This window comes from Pteropus medius, unplaced genomic scaffold (genome assembly GCF_902729225.1).
Source record: "Pteropus medius unplaced genomic scaffold, Ma_sr-lr_union100, whole genome shotgun sequence".
Classification (NCBI taxonomy): Eukaryota; Metazoa; Chordata; class Mammalia; order Chiroptera; family Pteropodidae; genus Pteropus; species Pteropus medius.
The window spans coordinates 709802-729353 of record NW_024356336.1 but is presented as its reverse complement, the minus strand read 5'-3'; the positions used below and the strand labels follow the sequence as shown (position 1 = coordinate 729353).

Genomic DNA, 19552 nt, shown 5'->3' with positions numbered 1-19552 from the left:
ATGCTGTGAATGAATGACCAGTAGCAACTTCAACAGGATTCAGAGGGGGGAAAAAAGAAATCCAGCTTTTTTTTTTTTTATTACTGCTGTCAGAGTCCAGTAGGGGGATCAACTGTCCAGGTTTTCCTGGGACTAGGATTTCTCGGTGCTAAAACTGGCAAAGTCCTGAGCAAACTGGGACAAGTTGGTCACCCTGAGTGCAGTGGCTTAACTCTTAGATGCAGGTTCGGCTCCCACAACCGCAGCCTTTTGACACCTTACTTGACTCCACTGCATCTGGACTGGCCATTGCTGTAAAAGCACGCAGGAATGCTGTAAGAGCTCTCCTCTTCCAGAAAGGGACACCTTCTAATGCCTCTTTCTTGCTCTGGTATATTTCCTCCAAAACACTCTCTCCATGGCTTCACAGAAAGTGGAGGTTTCAGCCCTTTGGACTGGAGACCCTGTTTGGGGAGAGGCAGTCCCTTTGGGAAACGGGAGATGATTTCCTGCCAAATACATGTGGCTGGTGACTGACTGCCACGCCCTGGGCGGGGTAGCAGAGTTAGCAGTCTGTAAGTGCACCTCGTGCACCTGGGGCAGAACAGCTGTGCAGATGGCCGGTGAGGGGCGGGCAGCACTAGCTCTGGGACACAGGAATTTGAATTTGAATATGTCCAGCGGGAGAGAGAGGCAGGGTGACTGGCAGTGGTTAATTAAAATTATAATCACTGTAATTAATCATGTTCATAGCAGCTGACTTTTATTGATCAGATTGGGTGCTTTATATTGATTGTCTCAAGGATCTTTAAGCCCCTGTCAGGGTTATTTCCCCATTTTCCAGATGAGGAAACTGAAGCCCAGGCAGTTAAGTCACTTGCCCAGGATGACTTAACTAGTAGATGCTGGAGCCCAGATTGGCCCAGGCCACCTGACTCAGGGCCCTCTTACCATTTGTGCTGTTCTGCTCTCTGGGAACCTGGCGGGAACTCTTGTTGATTTGTATGTTAATTGGAAAACAATCTGTGTGCCTTTCTCCTCAAGGAACATGGTGGTGGCTTTGAAGGAACTGTCCATCCGAGGTGACTTCAGAACGACTGTGGAATATCTCATTAACCTCCTGGAGACCGAGAGCTTCCAGAACAACGACATCGACACTGGGTGGCTAGATCATCTCATCGCTGAGAAAGTGCAGGTGGGGAGTGTCTCACCTCTGGATTGCAGAGACCCCCCAGCTCCCTGTAGGCTTGGTTGCCATGAATACTGAAGTGCTGTCTTTCCTAGGCCGAGAAGCCAGATATCATGCTTGCGGTGGTGTGCGGAGCCTTGAACGTGGCTGATGCGAAGTTCAGAACCTGCATGACAGATTTTTTACACTCTCTGGAAAGGTAGGGCACGAGGATAATTCTTTGCCCCTTTTGGGATATGTCTTAGTGGCAAGTAAGTCCAAACGTAATTTATTTGGCTGCAAATCAGTCACCAGGTGATTAGTGAGCCCCTCTTACGTGCTAGCTTCTGAAATTCCTCATAGGGACCTGGGCTGCCCCGGAAAAGGTCAAGGGACAGGATTCTCAAGTCCAAGGCAGCAGTCAACATACAGTCATGTGTTTATTCATGTTGATTTGAGTCAGGCATGTCATCACAGGAGTTCAGAGTCAGGTTGTGGATTTGAGAAGCAAAGCAGTTATAGGTCACCTCTACAAATGGGTCTTTCCCAGACCCTCACCTGAATCAGCAGGTGCCTAGTGAAAAGGACCAGCATGGCAGTAGGCAGGTGCTAAATGTTCGGATGAGCCAGAGTTTCTCAGCCTCAGCACCATTGACATTTTGGGCTGGATAATTTTTTGTTGTGGGACTGTCTTGTTGCAGTGTAGGATATTTGTAGCATCCCTGGCCCCATTCAGAGTGTCCCCTCTATCCCCGGAATTCATGACAATCAGAGTCCAGGGTGCTGACCATTACACAATGGGGCCTCATGGCAGTCAAGTATGTCTCTAGACGTTGCCAAATGTCCCAGGGGTAGAGGCAAAAATTGCCCCCGGTTGAGAATCACTGTGCTAGGCAAATGAAAGTATCAAAAAGAAAACAAAGGGATAAAAGTTTTTAGTGCTTACTTCTCATGCTTTTTGAGTGGTAATAGCATCAGTCTGTGAACTGGTTTCTTTCATAAGCAGGCGGCAGGATTCCTACATAGAAGCTTTCAAGAAGAAGCCATTATGAACTTTGGTTCCTGGAAAGCCCTTTTGAAATTTCACATCCTTCAGCAAGAGCAGTTTCCTCAAGTCCTGAGGAATGTCCGCTTCCTTGGGATGATCCATGTTTCTTTTAACCAGATTTAGCTTTCTTAGTACAGCCAGGTGTGTTGTTGGTGTTTAGGCAAGGCAAAGAGCTGGGTGATCTTTTTAAATCCAGGAGAGAGCCATAGAGTTCTGCGACTCCCAAGGCTGACCCTCAGGTCTGTCTTCTCTTTCAGGGGCCAGGTCCTCCCTGCGGATTCCCTCCTGAACACTGTGGATGTGGAATTAATTTACGGAGGCATTAAATACATTCTCAAGGTAAAGGCCTGTGTTTCTTGGATGTCTCCAGCACTCTGAAGACTTGAAGGAGTTTTTATTTTTGTGATGAGCCATCCCTGGAGTGGGTTTCATCATGCTTGGGTCCCAGGATGCCCCATGTAGCCTGTGACCTTAAAACCCGAACACTTCGGTTTGAGAACGCATAGGCTTGAGCAATACGCACAAGGCACAATGTAGTGGTTATTAGTTTCCAGTGGCTTCTGTAACCAAGTACCACAAATTGGTTGCTTCAAATAATGGAAGTGTATTCCTTCAGTTTTGGTGGCCAGAAGTCCAAAATCAAAGTGTCGGCTGGGCCTTGGTCTCCCTGAAGGATCGAGGGGAGTATCTGTTCCCTGGTTTCCTAGCTTCTGGTGGTTGTGGTCAGTCCTCGTCTTTTCTGGCTCATAGACCGCCTCGCCAGTCTCCGCCTCCAATTTCATACGGCTGCCTTCTTTCTGTGTGTGTCTTCACACCATCTCCCTCTGTGTCCATTTCTCTAGGTCCCTTCTTTAGAAGAACACTAGTCAGATTGCATTTAGGGCCCACCCTGCTCCGGTGTGACCTCAACTAACTACATCTGCAAAGACCCTATTTCCAAATAAGGTCACATTCTGAGGTTCCAGGAAGGATGTGAATTTTGGGGGACACTGTCCAACTCATTACGGAGCATGAGCAGGACCATTGATGAGCTGGCATAGTGCCTGGGTCCATTCCTAAGGACTGCGAGGCTGGCTTTGTCCTGTGCCTCTGAAACAGGAATTAGCATGTGGGATTCTAATCTCCTCCTGTGCCACCTGTGGTGTCTTTGGAGTGTACTCAGGGTTGCTCTCCCCTGGTGGAAGTGTTCAGTTACCTTTCCCATGCCATCCGAGGTCAATTCAGCAGAGAATGACAGTATCTGAGAGGTGCAGATGCAGGATGAGGTCCCAGGTCTGAGCTGGGGTGAGCTGTAGGAGGCAAAGTGTTCCCAGGAACTGAGGCCTTCCTGGCACTTCCTAGCCTCACATTCTGAGGAGAGAAAAGAGGATGGAGTTCAAGTCTGCTTCTGAGACAGAATTTTTATTTTCTTTTTTTAATACTGCCAAGTACACATTGAACTTTCAACTTTGGAGATTTTTAGGCCTAGTTCAGCCAAACTCCACGGGACTGTGCTGTAAAACCAAGTGCCTTTTGCACCCTATGCTTCCTGGTTACCTTTGGGAGCCAGGGTTTCCCCAACTCGATTTTAAATATGGCACTTGCTCATTGTAGAAAATTTCAAGATTTCATACAAGCATAAAGCATCAGAGAAATGAATCCAGCACGTGTTGGCCCTCGGAAGCAGTCTTCACATTTTAGCAAATCTCATTTCAGTTATTTATTTATTTTTTCCCTTATGTACCAGTTTTAACAAAGTTAAGATCATGGCGCAAGTACAGTTTTACTGCTTTAATGTTATCATGGCATAAAGTCTCTCCATGTTCTTAACAAGTTTTCTTTAACATCAGTTCAATATCTGTAGCACTGTGCAGTTGAACTTCCCACAGGGACAGAAATGTTCTAGATCTGCACCATCCAGTGTGGGGGCTACTTGTGGCTCTCGGGTACTTGAAATATGTCAGGCGTAACTGATGACCTGAATTTTACATTTATTTAATTTTAATTAATCTACGTTTAAATAGTCACAAGTGGCTAGGGGTTACCTTATTCAACAGTGCAGGTCTAGAATATTTCATTGCAAGGTCGTCAGATACCTAGTTTGGTTCTAAGTCTTACTGTTACCATAAATAATATTGCAATAAATATTCCTATATTTCTTGCCGTCTTTTGTCTCAAAATGTATATTTTATAAGTTGAAGGCTTCTTAGAGTGTTCGTTTTCTGAAAGAGAATACACACATTGAATCTCATATTGAAAGGCACAGCTGTGGCCAGATCCTGGCCACCTGCGCCTCTCTCAAATGTCCCAAGTCTCTGTGTGCCCCTGGGCAGAGCCAAGTGTGGGGGGCAGAATCCTAGACTACATCTAGGTCATTGGTGGAGTCTAAGGGCTGCCTCACCCAGAGAGAGGCCCCTTCTCCCTGTCACCCAGGGTGGCCCTTGCTGGGGGCTGATGCTTGGAGGCAGGAATCGGAAGGAAGCTCCCAGGTCCCAAGGGCACACAGTTGGTGAAATGTGGCCAGCAACCATTATCCTACCCACAGGACAAGTGTGATGCCCTGACTCCCCTCTCTCCCTGTAAGCTGCTTCCTCAGGGTGACTGAGAGCTGGGACTAGACAGGCAAGGTGTTCACTCTGGCACTCCCGCCACGAACACTAGCTCTAGCTCCTGGTCAAGGGGGTCGCATGGTGCTCTGGGGGCAAAGGGACACACAGGCATCCTCAATTCAGGTAGGGACATTGCACCTGTCCCCACAGGTGGCCCGGCAGTCTCTGACCATGTTTGTCCTCATCATGAATGGCTGTCACATTGAGATCGATGCCCACCGGCTAAACGATGGCGGGCTTTTGCTGTCCTACAATGGCAGCAGCTACACAACCTACATGAAAGAAGAGATCAACAGGTACGTGGACTAGATTCATCCCAGAGCAATATTTTATTCCCTCTTTTTAACTCATGTTCTATCTGCCAAGAATATTCAAGATTATTGCAGGCTCCACCCATAGGGCATCCTCTCTCCCCATTTCAGTTATAAGGTGAAGTCTTATAGTTGGTAAATATTTATTGAATAATATTTACTGATTGTTTCTCTGTGCCTGTTGGAATTATGTGTGTAAAAGGAACTAGTTTTCAGCCATAAAAGGGTCCCTCCCTTTGCTCCCCCAACTCACGCCCAGTCAGTTTTCAGTGATTGTCAAACGCCATCGTTTGGGAAAGTGGAATCCCCCATACCACACACAGGGTAAGTGACACTCATGGCTGCCTTTAGGAAGAGAAAAGACTATAGAACCGCTGACTCAAGCACGCTGGGTTGATGGTCCTCCCAGTCTCTCCCCACCTCCCTGCTCCTTCTTTCTCCCAGTTACTGGATTACCATTGGCAACAAGATGTGTGTATTTGAGAAGGAGAATGATCCCACGGTCCTGAGATCCCCCTCAGCTGGGAAGCTGGTTCAGTACATGGTGGAGGATGGGGGCCACGTGGAGGCTGGGGACAGCTATGCTGAGATGGAGGTGAGCACGGAGCAGGCCCTTGGGTCACTCAGGCCTCCCCACATCCCCGCCCCCCACCCGGCATTGTTTTTGCAAACGGGCTTCACCTCTCACCTGGGCCACCAGCTGCGACTTTATAAGAGAGCTAGTGTGTGGGGGTCAGCCCAGATTCCCTGCAACATTCAAAGGGAAACCCTCAGAAATGCACACCTCCCAGGAATGAGTAAGAACTGATTAATAACGATGGTGACGATTAAAAAGTCTTAAGCCAACACTTGCAAAGCACTTACCGCATGGCAGGCACTATTCGGAGCATTTTACCTATTTTAAATTACCTTCTTTAAGCATCCCAGCAATCATAGGAGATGGGCACAAATTTGAACCCCATTATACAAACAAAGAAATGGTGCCCAGGCGGGCTAAGGATCTCAATTGAGGTCACATGTGGCCAAGATTCACATCTGGCCTTCATTTCTTGCTGCCAAAGAAAATGATAATGATAATGATAGTGAAAAATATAGCACCAGTAGGAGCCAAGGTTTATTGGTCTCCTGCCATATGTCAGGTTCTTTATCATGCTGATTCCTTAAAGAGGCCCATGAGGCAAGACCGTCATTATTCCCCATTTTGCAAAAAGGGAAACTGAGGCCCAGAGAGGAGAAGGCATTTCTGGAGGTCACAGAGTGATGGGCAGGGTGCTGGGGTTACAGCCCGTGCTGGACTGACTTGGGCGTGCAAGCTGTGAACTAACTGAGCAAAAGGAGCACAGTACTAAGTGTCTGTAGCCCAAGCCACAGAAACAAAAACCCGTCATGTCCATATATTCAGGCTCTCAAGCCAGTTAAAGGGGCTGGTGACTGACTGTACTGCAAGCACATTCTTTGTTTGACAAAGTGTCCCCAGGGGCTTCTCTTCACTGCCTTTAGAAAAGCAGCAGGTCACAAAGTCCACCACATTTTAGGAACGTGTATATTAATCACCCTACATAATATGATTTAACTGTATTTCTAAGAGAAGCTTTACTGCCAAAGGAAAGATCAGTTGCCATGTCTGTGAAATGGGCACAATAAACATCTACCTCCCCAGCTGGCTTTGCGGATAGAGGTGATTCATGCCTGGCATGCAGCAGGTTTCCCATAACTGTTAGTTTGCTCTATTCTTTCCACTTGAACTCTGCCAGGGCATCATTCTATTTAAATGATGCAGGTCCTGCTCCAGAGTTACTAGTTCTGGGTGACTCTGGGTGTCACACACCTGGACCAGTCCTGGTGCGCTCCATCTTATTTCTTCTTTCTGCAAAACAGGTGATGAAGATGATCATGGCCCTGAATGTGCAGGAAAGTGGCCATGTGAAGTATATCAAGCACCCGGGAGCCGTGCTGGAAGCAGGCTGTGTGGTGGCCAAGCTGGAGCTTGATGACCCTTCTAAAGTGCGCCCGGTATGTAGCACCAGTAACAGCCACCCAGACTGGCTCACGTACACTTGTGACCTCTGCCTGTTCAGTGAGCCAAGCCAACTGGAGGCTCCTGGATATCCTGCCTCCATGCACCCCAGTAGCCAGTGTGATGGGTGCAGAAACATGTCCTCCTTTGCTCAAATCCCTCTCAGCGGCTCTCCATCCTGGTTAGAATGAAACCTGAGTTTTTCCAATGACCTGCAAGACCCCAAATGAGCTGTCCTCACTTTTTTGTCTTCATCCATTCTCCCTGTCACTTAACGGAACAAAGCAGACCTCTCCACCTGGGTAGCGCCTGCTCCCTCTGCCTGGAAGGACCTTCCCCTAGTTGTTTGTAGTGCTCACCCTCTCACTGTCATATGTGCTTGGTCACAGAGAGTACTTAGCAGAAATAGGTCTTGTTAATGACCTTCCTAAGTATGCCTTGCATATGGGAGGTTGCTCGTCATTCACACATGTATTGTTCTTTTCTCTACCGTTTTATTAGTGCATATGCCCAGGAAAAAAGCTAGAAAAACATTTTAAAAAATCAGTTTGTTTCTTTCCTCCAGATGTTCTGTTAGTTTCATCTTTTTCTTCTTATTCTTTTCAGTATTCTCTTTAGGGGGTTCTCAAAGCTAGAAATAGACTGAGCCTTTTTAGATCGCTAGGAGGGTCTCTGCGCCTGCAGTGTGATTCTTTTCAGCAAACATTTCCTGGGCTTGGTATATGATACAGGGCCAGGCCATCAGTCCCTGCAGGCTCATATATGCCAATGAAATGAGCCCTTGTAATTCAGCTCAGCAAGTCCAGTAAGGGAGACTCCTCTTGCGGAAGGCCATATGGGGAAGCCAGAATCACATTGTGGAGAAGGAAACCTTTCAGTTAGCTGTACCAGGACTGGAGGAGCCAGCAGAGTTGGGAATGGGGGGAAGGGGCAAGGAAGCTGAGGGTTCCAGGCCAGCAGAACAGATGTCCCAAACTTTCTGGGTCCTAGTGCCTAACACAAAGTCGGCATTTAGTGGGTATTTATTGAATTATTAATAGACAAATGGGCACATTAAGTTTATGTTGCCCCTTTGGGGAGCTTTTTATGTGTTGGTCCTCTGAAGCTAAATATTATTTACAAAAATCAGGTACATTTGTATGAGAGTTTCAAAAATTTTCTTCCTACTAGGTATTTATCTTTGGGACTGAAAATAAATAGAGAAAATAAGAAGATAATCTTGGTTAGAAAGCAAAGCAAAACAAAAAAAGTCTAACCCCCTCCAAAATTATTTGGGGGACATAATTTGCTATGACATCTGCAAAGGGATTGAGTTGGAGAACCCACGTGGGTTGTGAATTTAGCAGTTTTAACTCTCAGATACGATGTTTTCTTCTGTTCCTCCCACCCCCAGGCTTCATCCTCAGTGTATTGTGCATATTGGATATTGGTAGATCTGCCTTGGCCCTTGGCTTGTCTTGCCTCACTCAGAAGGCCACGATGTCCTTGACCCCCGGTTCTTGTTGTATCTCATCAGGCTGAGCCGTTCACAGGAGAGCTCCCTTCCCAGCAAACTCTGCCCATCATTGGGGAGAAGCTGCACCAGGTCTTCCACAGCGTCTTGGAGAACCTGACTAACATCATGAGCGGCTACTGTCTGCCAGAGCCTATTTTTAGCATAAAGGTAGGTCACATGTAAAAGGTAGGTGTGTATTCTACTACCTTAGGTCCATGCGAAGAGCTAGATCTCATTTACTCCATGAGATCAGAGGTCTTTATTGATGTAAGGAATGAGAAAAAGGTTAGTCCACCATTGTTTTTATAAAGGACCTGTTCTCAGAGAATTCCTCAGTTTGTAAACATTGATGGACATTTCTCTTTGATTATAAATTGTTGTAAAAGTGACATTTGGGTTTTGGGATTCAGTTCAGCTTGACACTGAGAACATTGAAGTAGTAAGTTAAGAGAGGAGTTAGTGGGGGTCACCCTCTTAAAGGAGTTAGAGGGGTCACCCCTCTTAAAGGGGAAGGTGCTGTGTTCAGAAACACAACTCTACTCGTTGTTAACCATCCCAGGGTCCCGTTTACTCACTCTGTAGAGAAATAAGAAGTTCTCAGATTTGCAGACCTCTGTGAAAGACCCAACATCAGTAGTGATAAAACTGTGCTGCATCACATTCCATCTCAGAATAGCAAATCATGGTGATGGTGGCAGTAAAAATGGCCAACCTTCGTCGAGTACATACTATGTGTCAGCTGCTGCTCTAAGCACTTAAAATGTATGGTAATTTAATCTTCAGCCTATGAGGTAGAAACTCTCATTACTTCAGTTTTACAGGTGAGGAAACTGAGGCACAGAGAGACTAAGAAACTTGCCAGTTTCACCCATAAAGAGCCAAATACGGATTTGAAAGTTGGCCATCTGGCTTCAGAGTCCATGCTCCTAACCCCGATCCTGTGCTTCCTAGTTGTGATTGCTGTCATTGCAACATTTATTTTAGTCTTTGCACTCGCCAGTGTGTGCATCATTTCATTTTTAAATCTCACAACCACATTATGGAGTTGGCACCATTATCCTACTCATTCAAAAACCATCAACATATTGACTCCTGGGATGCCGGGAAACAATAAAGAGCAGCTGTTAATAGTCTCTGGAGCTAAATGGCCTGGGTTTGCATCCTGGCTTTGCTGGATGAGTAGGTAACTTCACTAACCTGTCTGTTTCAGTTTTCTTATCTATAAAATGGAAATAAGGATTATGCCTACTTTGTAGGGTTGTTTCCAAGGATCAAATGAGAACATGCAAATAAAGGTCATTAGAAGAGTGTCTGGTCTAAGCAAGTGTCCCACAAACTTTAGCCCTTCATGTGGTCTTATGTTTTATCCCTGTACCACATTGGCTGTCTGGATACAGGCAGATGGGAGTGGGGGCCTTCCTGGGTGAAGAAACTGGGTATTCCCCTTGCGATCAGGGGGCCATTCCACTCAAGACTGTCCCAGAGTCTACTGGGTCCAGATCTTGAGCTGCTTGAGTGCACTCACCTGGATGGGTGGGTGGTGGTACCCATGCCCCTGCAAGGCCTCAGGCTGATGCTGTGGTCCCTGCTGCAGCTGAAGGAGTGGGTGCAGAAGCTCATGGCGACTCTCCGACACCCATCACTGCCGCTGCTAGAGCTGCAAGAGATCATGACCAGCGTGTCAGGCCGCATCCCTGCCTCCGTGGAGAAGTCGGTCCGCAGGGTGATGGCCCAGTATGCCAGCAACATCACCTCAGTGCTGTGCCAGTTCCCCAGCCAGCAGGTATGTGCCCTCCACCTGGCCCCATCGGGGTGCTGGCACTGGGCCAGGTGGCTCCTTAGGAACTCAGCTCCCATTCAGTCTGAATAAATCTATATATACTAAAATCCACCAAATTAATTGTATACTTTAAAAGGGGGGGATGTTCTAGTATATGAATTATATTTCAACTAAGAAATAACAAAGCAAAACTCTAAAGACACCAATTGAGAAAAGTACATGTTTGGACCTTTCAGGAATTTGTCATTGTTGCAGATTTATTCATTAAAAATATTTTTATTGCCAAACATAATATGCCAATAACATTCAATCTAATTATAAAAGTAGGACCCCTCCCCACCCAGCACCCTCATACTCCCTGGGGTTGGAAATTCCCTTCTCTTTTCCCAGAAGGTCCATATTTGTGGCGAGGTATCATATGAATGTACGTATATCCCTGTGTCATCACTGTCATTCTGGGCTCTTGAATTCCTCAAGCAGTACATTGAGTGGGATGAACAGAACCGTTTCTGGGTGGCTGGAGGGCTTTGAGGCTGGAATTTTCTCTTTTCAAATGAGCCTTGGATGGGACCTCCATGGGAGCCTGTGGGGGGGAGGTCCTGACTTCTGTGTGGCGACCAGATTGTATGGCTGTGAGTGGCCCACCTGTCCTCTTTTCCTGTCCAGATAGCCACCATCCTGGACTGCCACGCAGCCACCCTGCAACGGAAGGCTGACCGGGAGGTCTTCTTTATGAACACCCAGAGCATCGTGCAATTGGTTCAGAGGTGAATCCTGGGCCCTCTGTGGGGTGTGGTTGAGACATCAAATCGGCCTGTGTGTTGCACCAGGGTGGCGCTCTGGGGTTCTCTTAAAGGGAGGTTCAAAGTGGCGGAAAGCGTGTGGGGTGTGAAGACCCCAATTACAGTCTTGGCATAGTCATTCTTAACGGCAGAACCCCAGGCAAGGAACTTTCTTCTGTGAATATCAGTTTGCCAGTTTGAAAATGGGAATGAAAACACCTCACACATGATAAGTCTGAACAGATTAATTTTTGTAAAGTGCTGATATTGAGTCCTTGTAGCAGCTTTGACTAGGAGACAATGCAACAGAATGGCTTTATGTGTTGCAAAAGATTATACAAATTATTGTGGTTTTGGGGCATCATTGCAAAGGAGAATTGATGAAGAATTTGTATTTTACCTTAAATAGCTATTGAGCAGAGAAACCTAGTCTGATGATAAACAGAACCTCCATTTTGCATGCAAAATCTCAGCAAGAAAGCTTTACTTATAAAGACAATTGAAGACTGGAGTGAGTTAATTTGGCTCTTGTGTACTGTCTTCTAGAAACTGTCAGAGTTACAGAGATTGTAGGCCTATAGGAGACAGTCCTTTTCAGGGGATTCCCCAGCTCATGGGGACAATACAGGATTGCAGCTGAAGACAGGGGTCTCGGCGTGGATTCCCCAAAAAGAGAAAGTTTCACAGACAAGGCCTAGGAGGGCATCCCCACCCCGGGATACTTCAACCATTAACCTTAAACCTGTCCTTTAGCTTCAGAGAAACACCTAGAAGAAATGGACAAATAAATTAATCGAACTCCCTAGCAGATTTTTCTTTGTTGAACATAAATATCAAATATCTCTCCTATGCCGTGTGTGTATTTTTAATCACATTTGAATAAATGAGCGCTTTAGGTCCTTATGTTGCTCTTTGGTGGTGTTGGGGTTAAGCTGGTTTCAACTTCGCTAAAACTCGGTGTTATATCTCCTAAGAAACTTCATTCCCTGTGTTCAGAAATGATTTAGAAGAGGAAATGATTTAGGGAGCGTCCAGGTTAAAATTTGGTTTTAAAAGGGAAGTGAAATTTACACAGAACTCTTTAGGCAAACGTCAAGCTTTGTTTTTTTTCCCCAATTTTTTTATACATTGGATGCTTAATTGAAAATTTTTGTTTCCAACCATGCATGCAAGGCTGACCCCTTTCAGTATCTCAGTTCTGTAAGTCTTTTTCCTTCTCTCTAGGGATGGGGCAGGTGCCATCCAAAGGTCCAGTCTTGGCCTCTGGTTTGATGTATGACCTTGGGCAAGTCACTGTTCTCTTTGGCCTATAGAGTTAGAGCCAAGGAACCAACTCACACATCCCTCCCAGGCCTAAGGATTAAAGGGGTGCAGCCACCAGATACTTTATTAGTTTTCTTCTTTTTGAAATCCTAAAAGCCCTGGCTGTAGATATTCAGGCTCCCCAAGAAGTAGAGTTGATCATTAAAGCAGCCTTTCTTTGCTCCCCAGATACCGTAGTGGGACCCCTGGCTACATGAAGGCAGTGGTGTTGGATCTTCTGCGAAGATATTTACAAGTTGAGCACCATTTCCAACAAGGCAAGAGTCGCCACTGGCACTGGTGACAAACCCACAGGGCGGGCAGGGCCCCAAGTCTTATCCTCTTGCGGCCTTTTGTCTCCCTGTAGCCCACTACGACAAGTGTGTGATAAACCTCAGGGAACAGCTGAAGCCAGATATGTCCCAGGTGCTGGACTGCATCTTCTCTCATGCGCAGGTGGCTAAGAAGAACCAGCTGGTGATCATGTTGATTGTAAGCAGGAAAGGGCACCCTGTACCTAGAGCGGGGGTAGCTCAGGGGTCTGCAGACTTTTCCTGGAAAGGACCAGAGTAAATATTTTAGGTTTCGCTGGTCATATGGTCTCTGTCCTGATCTCTCAAAGCTGACTTTGTACAACATAAGTGGGCATAACTAACTGTGGGCATGATAAACATAAAACCAGTCAGTGGGTGCGATTTGTTGGTCCCTGGAGGGGATCATAATTGACACTCACAAAACACCTACTATATGCCAGGCACTCCTGACATACTTGGGGCAAGGCATATTATGTCTCACCTGTAAAATGAGGATCATGATAGCAACTCCTCAGTGGCTTGGGAGAATTTGGTGAGATGAATGTCGAGTCTAGCTGTTTGCCTGGCTCATAGTAAGTACCTCATAATTGCTGGCCATTAATAGTGATGCAGCCAGAGACTTAGATGTGTTTTCCTTCTTACCTGGTGCTTAGGGCATGTTTTGGAGTGGATAAATGGGTGAATGAATGAATGCATGGGGGGGTACACAGTGGAAAGGGGTAAGGGTATGTGCATCAGGCTGTACCAGGTAGCTAGCTGTCTGGTTTGCCAGGGCACTACACCCCCAGCAGAGGGTGAGGGCTGGCGTGTTTTCTTTTGGTGAAACAAGCCGGTTGGATTTTGTTTTCTCCCCCAAAGGATGAGCTCTGTGGCCCAGACCCTTCCTTGTCAGAGGAACTGACCTCCATCCTCAATGACCTCACTCAGCTGAGCAAGAGTGAGCATTGCAAAGTGGCCCTCAGAGCCAGACAGGTAGGATTATGTGGGGTGGTTCCCACTTTGCATGGGCGTCTCAGGGTGCTGCCCTCCCCACCATGCTTGACCTTCACTGTGCACAGCCCCTCTGCTGCTGTCCCATGTCCTACCTGATGGGCCCAGCCCTTGGCTTCTCCCTTGTAAAGTTGGCTCAACCTAGTCCCTCTGTCCTCTCCCCGTGCAGATCCTGATTGCCTCCCACCTCCCCTCCTATGAGCTGAGGCACAACCAGGTGGAGTCCATTTTCCTGTCTGCCATTGACATGTACGGCCACCAGTTCTGCCCAGACAACCTCAAGGTGAGGCTTCTCCATCCACCTTCCACAGAGCACATACTGCGGCCCAGGTGGAACCCTGGGGGACACAAGCACCCCATGTCCTCAGCGTGCTGGCACTCGGGTGTAGGACAGAGTCGCAAATACCAGTGGTTTAGTCTGGTGCGGCCAGAGCTGCCCAAGGGGGTTACAGGAGAGGTTCAGATAGTAGGCCGGCCTGGGAGGTATGACTTTTAAAATTCAGGTGTGATGGAGCATTTTTGGAAGCTGGGAGCCTCAAGTGGCTGAGTCGTGGCTTCGTATTCCCAGGGCCTCCCAACTCTGGCTCATTTACAAGCTTCCAGGTACCCACTCTGTCTGAAACTAGGAGCCCCCCAGGTACAGTCAGCCCAGGGCTGCTTCCACTTTTGGATCTTATAGGCCTGGGGCACTGGCAGCATTTCATGATAACACCGCTGGCTTCTGCCCCCTGCTTCCACTCTTCCCACTCATCTGACTATTGGTTAAAACTTTTTAACATTTGTTTTTCCTTTTTTCCCTTATTTCCTTTAGAAATTAATACTCTCAGAAACGACCATATTTGATGTCCTGCCCACTTTCTTCTATCACACTAACAAAGTGGTCTGCATGGCATCTTTGGAGGTAAGTGGGAAAGGCCCACATAACAGCACGGTACCACACATGCCAGTTCTAGCATCCATGCACTTAACCCCAGGCCACATGCCTTACAAACATGATCTTATCATTCTCCCAATAAGGTAGGTCCCCTCCTATCCCCATTTTACAGAGGAGGGAACTCTAAGGCTTAGAGAGGTAAGGCAACTCGTTCAAGGTCACACAGCTAGGAAGTGGCAGAACCAGGATTCATACTAGATCTGTCTTAGTCCAGAGTCCTTGCTGGTAACCCTGCTGTCTCATTTGCCATTCCTGCCTCTTCTAGGCAGGGCACAGTTAAACATTAACCCCCAAGAGCCAAGGCCAAGTCACCTCGTCCAAACTTTCCAACTCACCTACATCAGATACCTTTGAAAGACTTCCACTTAGAACTACAAGAGCTGGAAGGGCCTAGGTGACAATTTAAGATGACCTCTCTGTTTGATAGGGCAGAGAAGGGGTGACCAGCAGCAAAACCCAAATTAGAGCTCAGTCATCTTACTTCAGCTTCCATCTTCCTTAATTCAGGGGCTGAGGGGTGTTTTGTGTCAAGGCATCACGGAGTTTAATCTGCTCTTTCAGAATCCTTTCAAGGAAATATGTGATGTCCTGTGTTTTCAACCTCTTTTCCTCTGATAGTTTTCCCTCATTTCTTCACCCTTTGGTCTTGGAGTCCTGGTCCCTCGGGGTCCCCACTCCCTCTTCTGCCATCTTTTAGGCCCTGTGAGTCCCCCATCCTGTTGCCAGGAGGTTGCCTGGGTCTCCATGGAGACCATTTTGGGCTTGTGAGCATATGACAGCCCACAGAGTCTTCTCCTGGGCCTGCAGTTTTTACCCCTTCCCTGGTTTCAACTCAAAGAATCCTCCTCAGATCCCACTTTGTTTCCGGCAGTGAGACCCAGTACAGGTCTTTGGTACTTATTTTTTCTTGTCTTCAATTTTCAGTGTATTTATTGAGACCTACTGTGTGCCAGGTGCTGGAGATATAGCAGGGAACAGCCATAGTTTTTGCCTTCTGGAGCTTCTCTGGTTGGGGAGAGGCACACGTTAAATATTCTTTTAATTACACATGGAGTAGGGCTGCAGTGGGAAAATATAGTTATAGTGAGAATTGGACAGCAGGATTTAATCTTACCAGGAGGTTCAACTCAGGCTTTGATGAGAACGTGGTATGAAAGCAAGCATCTGAAGAGTGAGTAAGAATTGGTGGGAGGGAGAAGCGGAGAGATTCCAGTCAGTGGGAACAGCATATGTAAAGGTTGGAGCTGCGTGACCTCTGGCAAGTTGCTTTCCTTCTCTGGACTTTTAGATTCTCATGCTTTAGGTGGGGGCAATAACATCTACCTCACAGGATAATTTGAAGGTAAATGAGTAAACACCTGAAGTGGATATTGGTCACCGTTGCCACCTGTTGTCCAAGCACCTATCCTATGTCAGGTGGAAAGCAGCAGCCCACCTTCTTTTTGAAGTGCTAAATCCCATTTATTTCTGTTAGAGAATTTTCTAGAGTTCTTTACACATTCCATCACTTCGTTCAGCAGATTTGTGGAACATAGTCCAACCTTTTCTCCATGACTCAAGATGAGTATTGTACTTGGTGTTTTGAGAAGTGCAGAGTTTTGTCCCTGCTTTAAATGTGTCTGACACCCCCAAGACCACCCTTAGGTTTAACGATTCCCTAGGAAGATTCATAGGGCATAGCATATAGTCGTGCTCACGGCTGTGTGTGACTTATTACAGCAAAAGGACACAAAACAATCAGCAGGGGGAAGAGGCACATGGGGTGAAGTGCAGAGGAAACAAGGCAAAAGCTTCCAGTGGTCCTCCAGGCACTTCCAATTCTTCGAGCAGCCAGTTGTGACAATACACGTGAAGTGAAGTTCATTAGAGATTCAGCACCCAGGGTTTTTATAAGCACCCCCTGCCTAGCACGTACCAAAATTCTAAACTCCTAGAAAGAAAGCACATGTCGAACATAAATCATAATGTTTGAGCAGTTTAGGCACCGTGAACCTTTCTTATCAAGGCATAGTGGGAACTTTTCTAAAATCCAAGTTGCCAGATGGTAGCCAAGGACCAACCTTGAAGCAAGCCTTTCATAGAATAGCAGTTAGCCCTGCTGTGTTACCTCTACACAGTCCTTGTATTCTCTGTTTAGTTAAAAAAAACTCCCAGTGCTAAAACTCTAGAACTGTGTTGTTCAATATGGCAGCCACTGGTCACATGTGGCTAGTGAGCACTTGAAATGCGGCTAGTCTGAATTGAGCCGTGCTCTAAGTGTAAAATACAGTCTCAGTATGGAGAAAAAATTTAAAATACCTCAATAATTTTTATATTGATTACATGTTGAAATGAGACTATTTTAGGTATTGGGGATGAAATGAAATTATTAAAATTATTTTTACCTGTTGCCTCTTTTTAAGTTGCTACTAAAAAATTTTAAGTTAAAGTTATATATGTGGCTCATGTTGTATTTCTGTTGGACAGTGCTGCTCTAGAGGAGGAGTCGGCAAACTACGACAGCCCCTCCACCCTCCCCACTCCCCCCACCACCCCCGGCCGGGCGCCTGATTTTGTAAATAAAGTTCTATTGGAACAACCATGTCCATTTATTTACATATCGTCCATGGTTGCTCCCGTGGTTACACCACAGCAGAATTGAGTATTTGAGATAGAGATGATATATCCCACAAAGGCTAAAATATTTACTATCTAGCCCTTTGCAGAGAAATTAACATTCTGAAACATGAACAAATTTGCTCTTAACTACTGCTTAGAGATCATTTCTCCAACCTGAGTTTCCTTGGGTTGAAAGGGTAGTTTGCTGTGCCCTCTGAGAGAATGTCCACTGTGCTTCCGCTCCATTAGGTTTATGTGCGGAGGGCCTACATCGCCTATGAGTTAAACAGCCTGCAGCACCGGCAGCTCCCGGATGGCACCTGTGTGGTGGAATTCCAGTTCATGCTGCCCTCCTCCCACCCAAACCGGTATGGAGTGGTCCACACCCAGGACAGGGGGTGGGGGGCTCATGTTTCTTTTCTCCCTGACTGTTGTAGTCCTGTCTCTGGAGGGACCCAACAAGTATGTCTGGAAACACTGCTGGGGAGATGTTGGGGACATCACTTCCCCACTGTGGCATCTTCCCACATTCTGTTCTCTCACCTACAAAATGGAGATAATCTGATGCCTACCTCATACACCTGGCACTGTCCAGTATGGTAGCCACTACCCACCTGTGGGCTATTTAAATTAAAATGAGTGAAAATTAAAAATTTAGTTTCTTATTCATACCAGCTGCATTTAAAGTGCTCAGTAGCCGTATGTGGCCTGCGGCTGTCATATTGGACAGTATAGTTCTAGAACATTCCATCACCACAGAAAGTTCTGTTGGACAGTGTTATCATAGGCCATTTTGAAAAGTAGATGAGATGAGGCTCGTGCAGCATTTAAGACAGTGCCTGGCACACAGAAAGTCGTCGACGTAAGTTAGAGATCCCTGTGATGATGATGTCCGATACCATTGTCATTGTCCCCCTGGCATGCCGTTGGTCAAGCCTCCACTGAGTGCTTCCACACACTATTTCATTCAGCCCTCACCATCTGTCAGTCAAAAATTTGTTCTCATCTTCATTTTGTAGATGAGCCCTAGGGACTTCACTTCCAAATTATGAGAATATGAGCCCAGGTTATGCTTTCACCTCAGAGTTCTTTCCACAGCATTCGAGGGCCCTCCAGAGCTGGCAGCAGGGGTACATGTGTTGGTCTTTTTGGATCCCCATGATATTCTCAGTTGGGGACATCATCGTATGTCTTTGTTGCTTACTCACCCTCTCTTTTCTAATCCATCTTATTTCAGGACCCGAAGTACCACTCTGATCAGGTAGAGTGTGGTACCTTCTACTAAAGCAATATGTCTCCCTGGGATGTGGCACATTCTCATTCACTTCCTTGTCATCCTTATGTTTCTGGTTCTCATGGGAGTTCCCAAAGGCCTTGCTTGTGGCTAGAATGGTTTCATCGTGATTTAGCGGTTGAGTTGATCAGATTTTGTATCTCTACGGGCAACAGAGTCCATGCTTTCTTGAAGCCGAAACTTTCTATTCTTTTGGGATTTAAAAAAATGTTTCTCTTTCCTTTGGTTTCAAGAACAAAGGTGTTGCTCTGTTATGGATGAGGAAAAGAAGTACTTCCCCATGGGGCACCTCCTTTCATATTTATCATTTATTTTTACCCTTCTTATTTCCAGGGGGAAAATTTTGCCCCATGAAGAGAAAAGGGGACTGATTGCTTATGGCCTGGAATCATTTTGGGGACTGTGGGAGGTGTGATGTGAGAACTTTTGATTTGTCTGCTCCTGAGGAGAATTCATTTTTGATTTCATTGTCTCTGCAGTTCATCTAGGTTAGGAAAGGAAGGGCGGCTGTCATGAAGCCTTGTGGGTCAGTCACGCCTTGTTTTTAGAAAGGACCTACATGTGTGTCAGGATTATTGCTTCTGACTCTCAGCGTGGGCACAGCATCCTGTTTTCACTCAGAAAGATGTCGATGGCCTGGAGGGATTCCCTGACTCTCTCAGGTTCTCGCTGTTGCTATCAGCTGGAAGTGCCAGAAGCTTTGGGGCCTGTGGCCTCAGAGGAGACAGACCCCACCTGCAGCTGCCCCACAACCCTACTCTAAAATAACTATGGGAAAAGCCACGAGGAATGAAGCCTCATCTCCCAGCAGGACCTGACTAAACCCTCCACACCTGTGTCTATAGAGCCAGGCATGTCGTGAATTGGGTCAGGAGACCATGGGGAAGACAGATGGGAGGACAGCAAGGGATTCATGTGGGCTGCAGCCAGGACTTAGGTCCAGGAACAAGGA

The 19552-nt window shown here is 46.6% G+C and overlaps 1 protein-coding gene across 5 annotated transcripts in view; it reads left to right on the top strand.

Moving 5' to 3' along the window:
- ACACB (acetyl-CoA carboxylase beta) overlaps window positions 1-19552 on the top strand; it is a 103263-nt gene that overhangs the window by 50648 nt on the left and 33063 nt on the right. For all 5 annotated transcript variants that reach the window (XM_039861769.1, XM_039861773.1, XM_039861770.1 and 2 more), the window contains 15 exons: window positions 1024-1174; window positions 1264-1367; window positions 2453-2534; window positions 4934-5079; window positions 5539-5689; window positions 6973-7107; window positions 8628-8774; window positions 10201-10389; window positions 11053-11153; window positions 12660-12748; window positions 12838-12962; window positions 13643-13756; window positions 13944-14057; window positions 14586-14675; window positions 17556-17674. In XM_039861769.1, coding sequence (XP_039717703.1) covers window positions 1024-1174; window positions 1264-1367; window positions 2453-2534; window positions 4934-5079; window positions 5539-5689; window positions 6973-7107; window positions 8628-8774; window positions 10201-10389; window positions 11053-11153; window positions 12660-12748; window positions 12838-12962; window positions 13643-13756; window positions 13944-14057; window positions 14586-14675; window positions 17556-17674 — 1857 coding nt within the window. The remainder of the gene's footprint in view (window positions 1-1023; window positions 1175-1263; window positions 1368-2452; window positions 2535-4933; window positions 5080-5538; window positions 5690-6972; window positions 7108-8627; window positions 8775-10200; window positions 10390-11052; window positions 11154-12659; window positions 12749-12837; window positions 12963-13642; window positions 13757-13943; window positions 14058-14585; window positions 14676-17555; window positions 17675-19552) is intronic.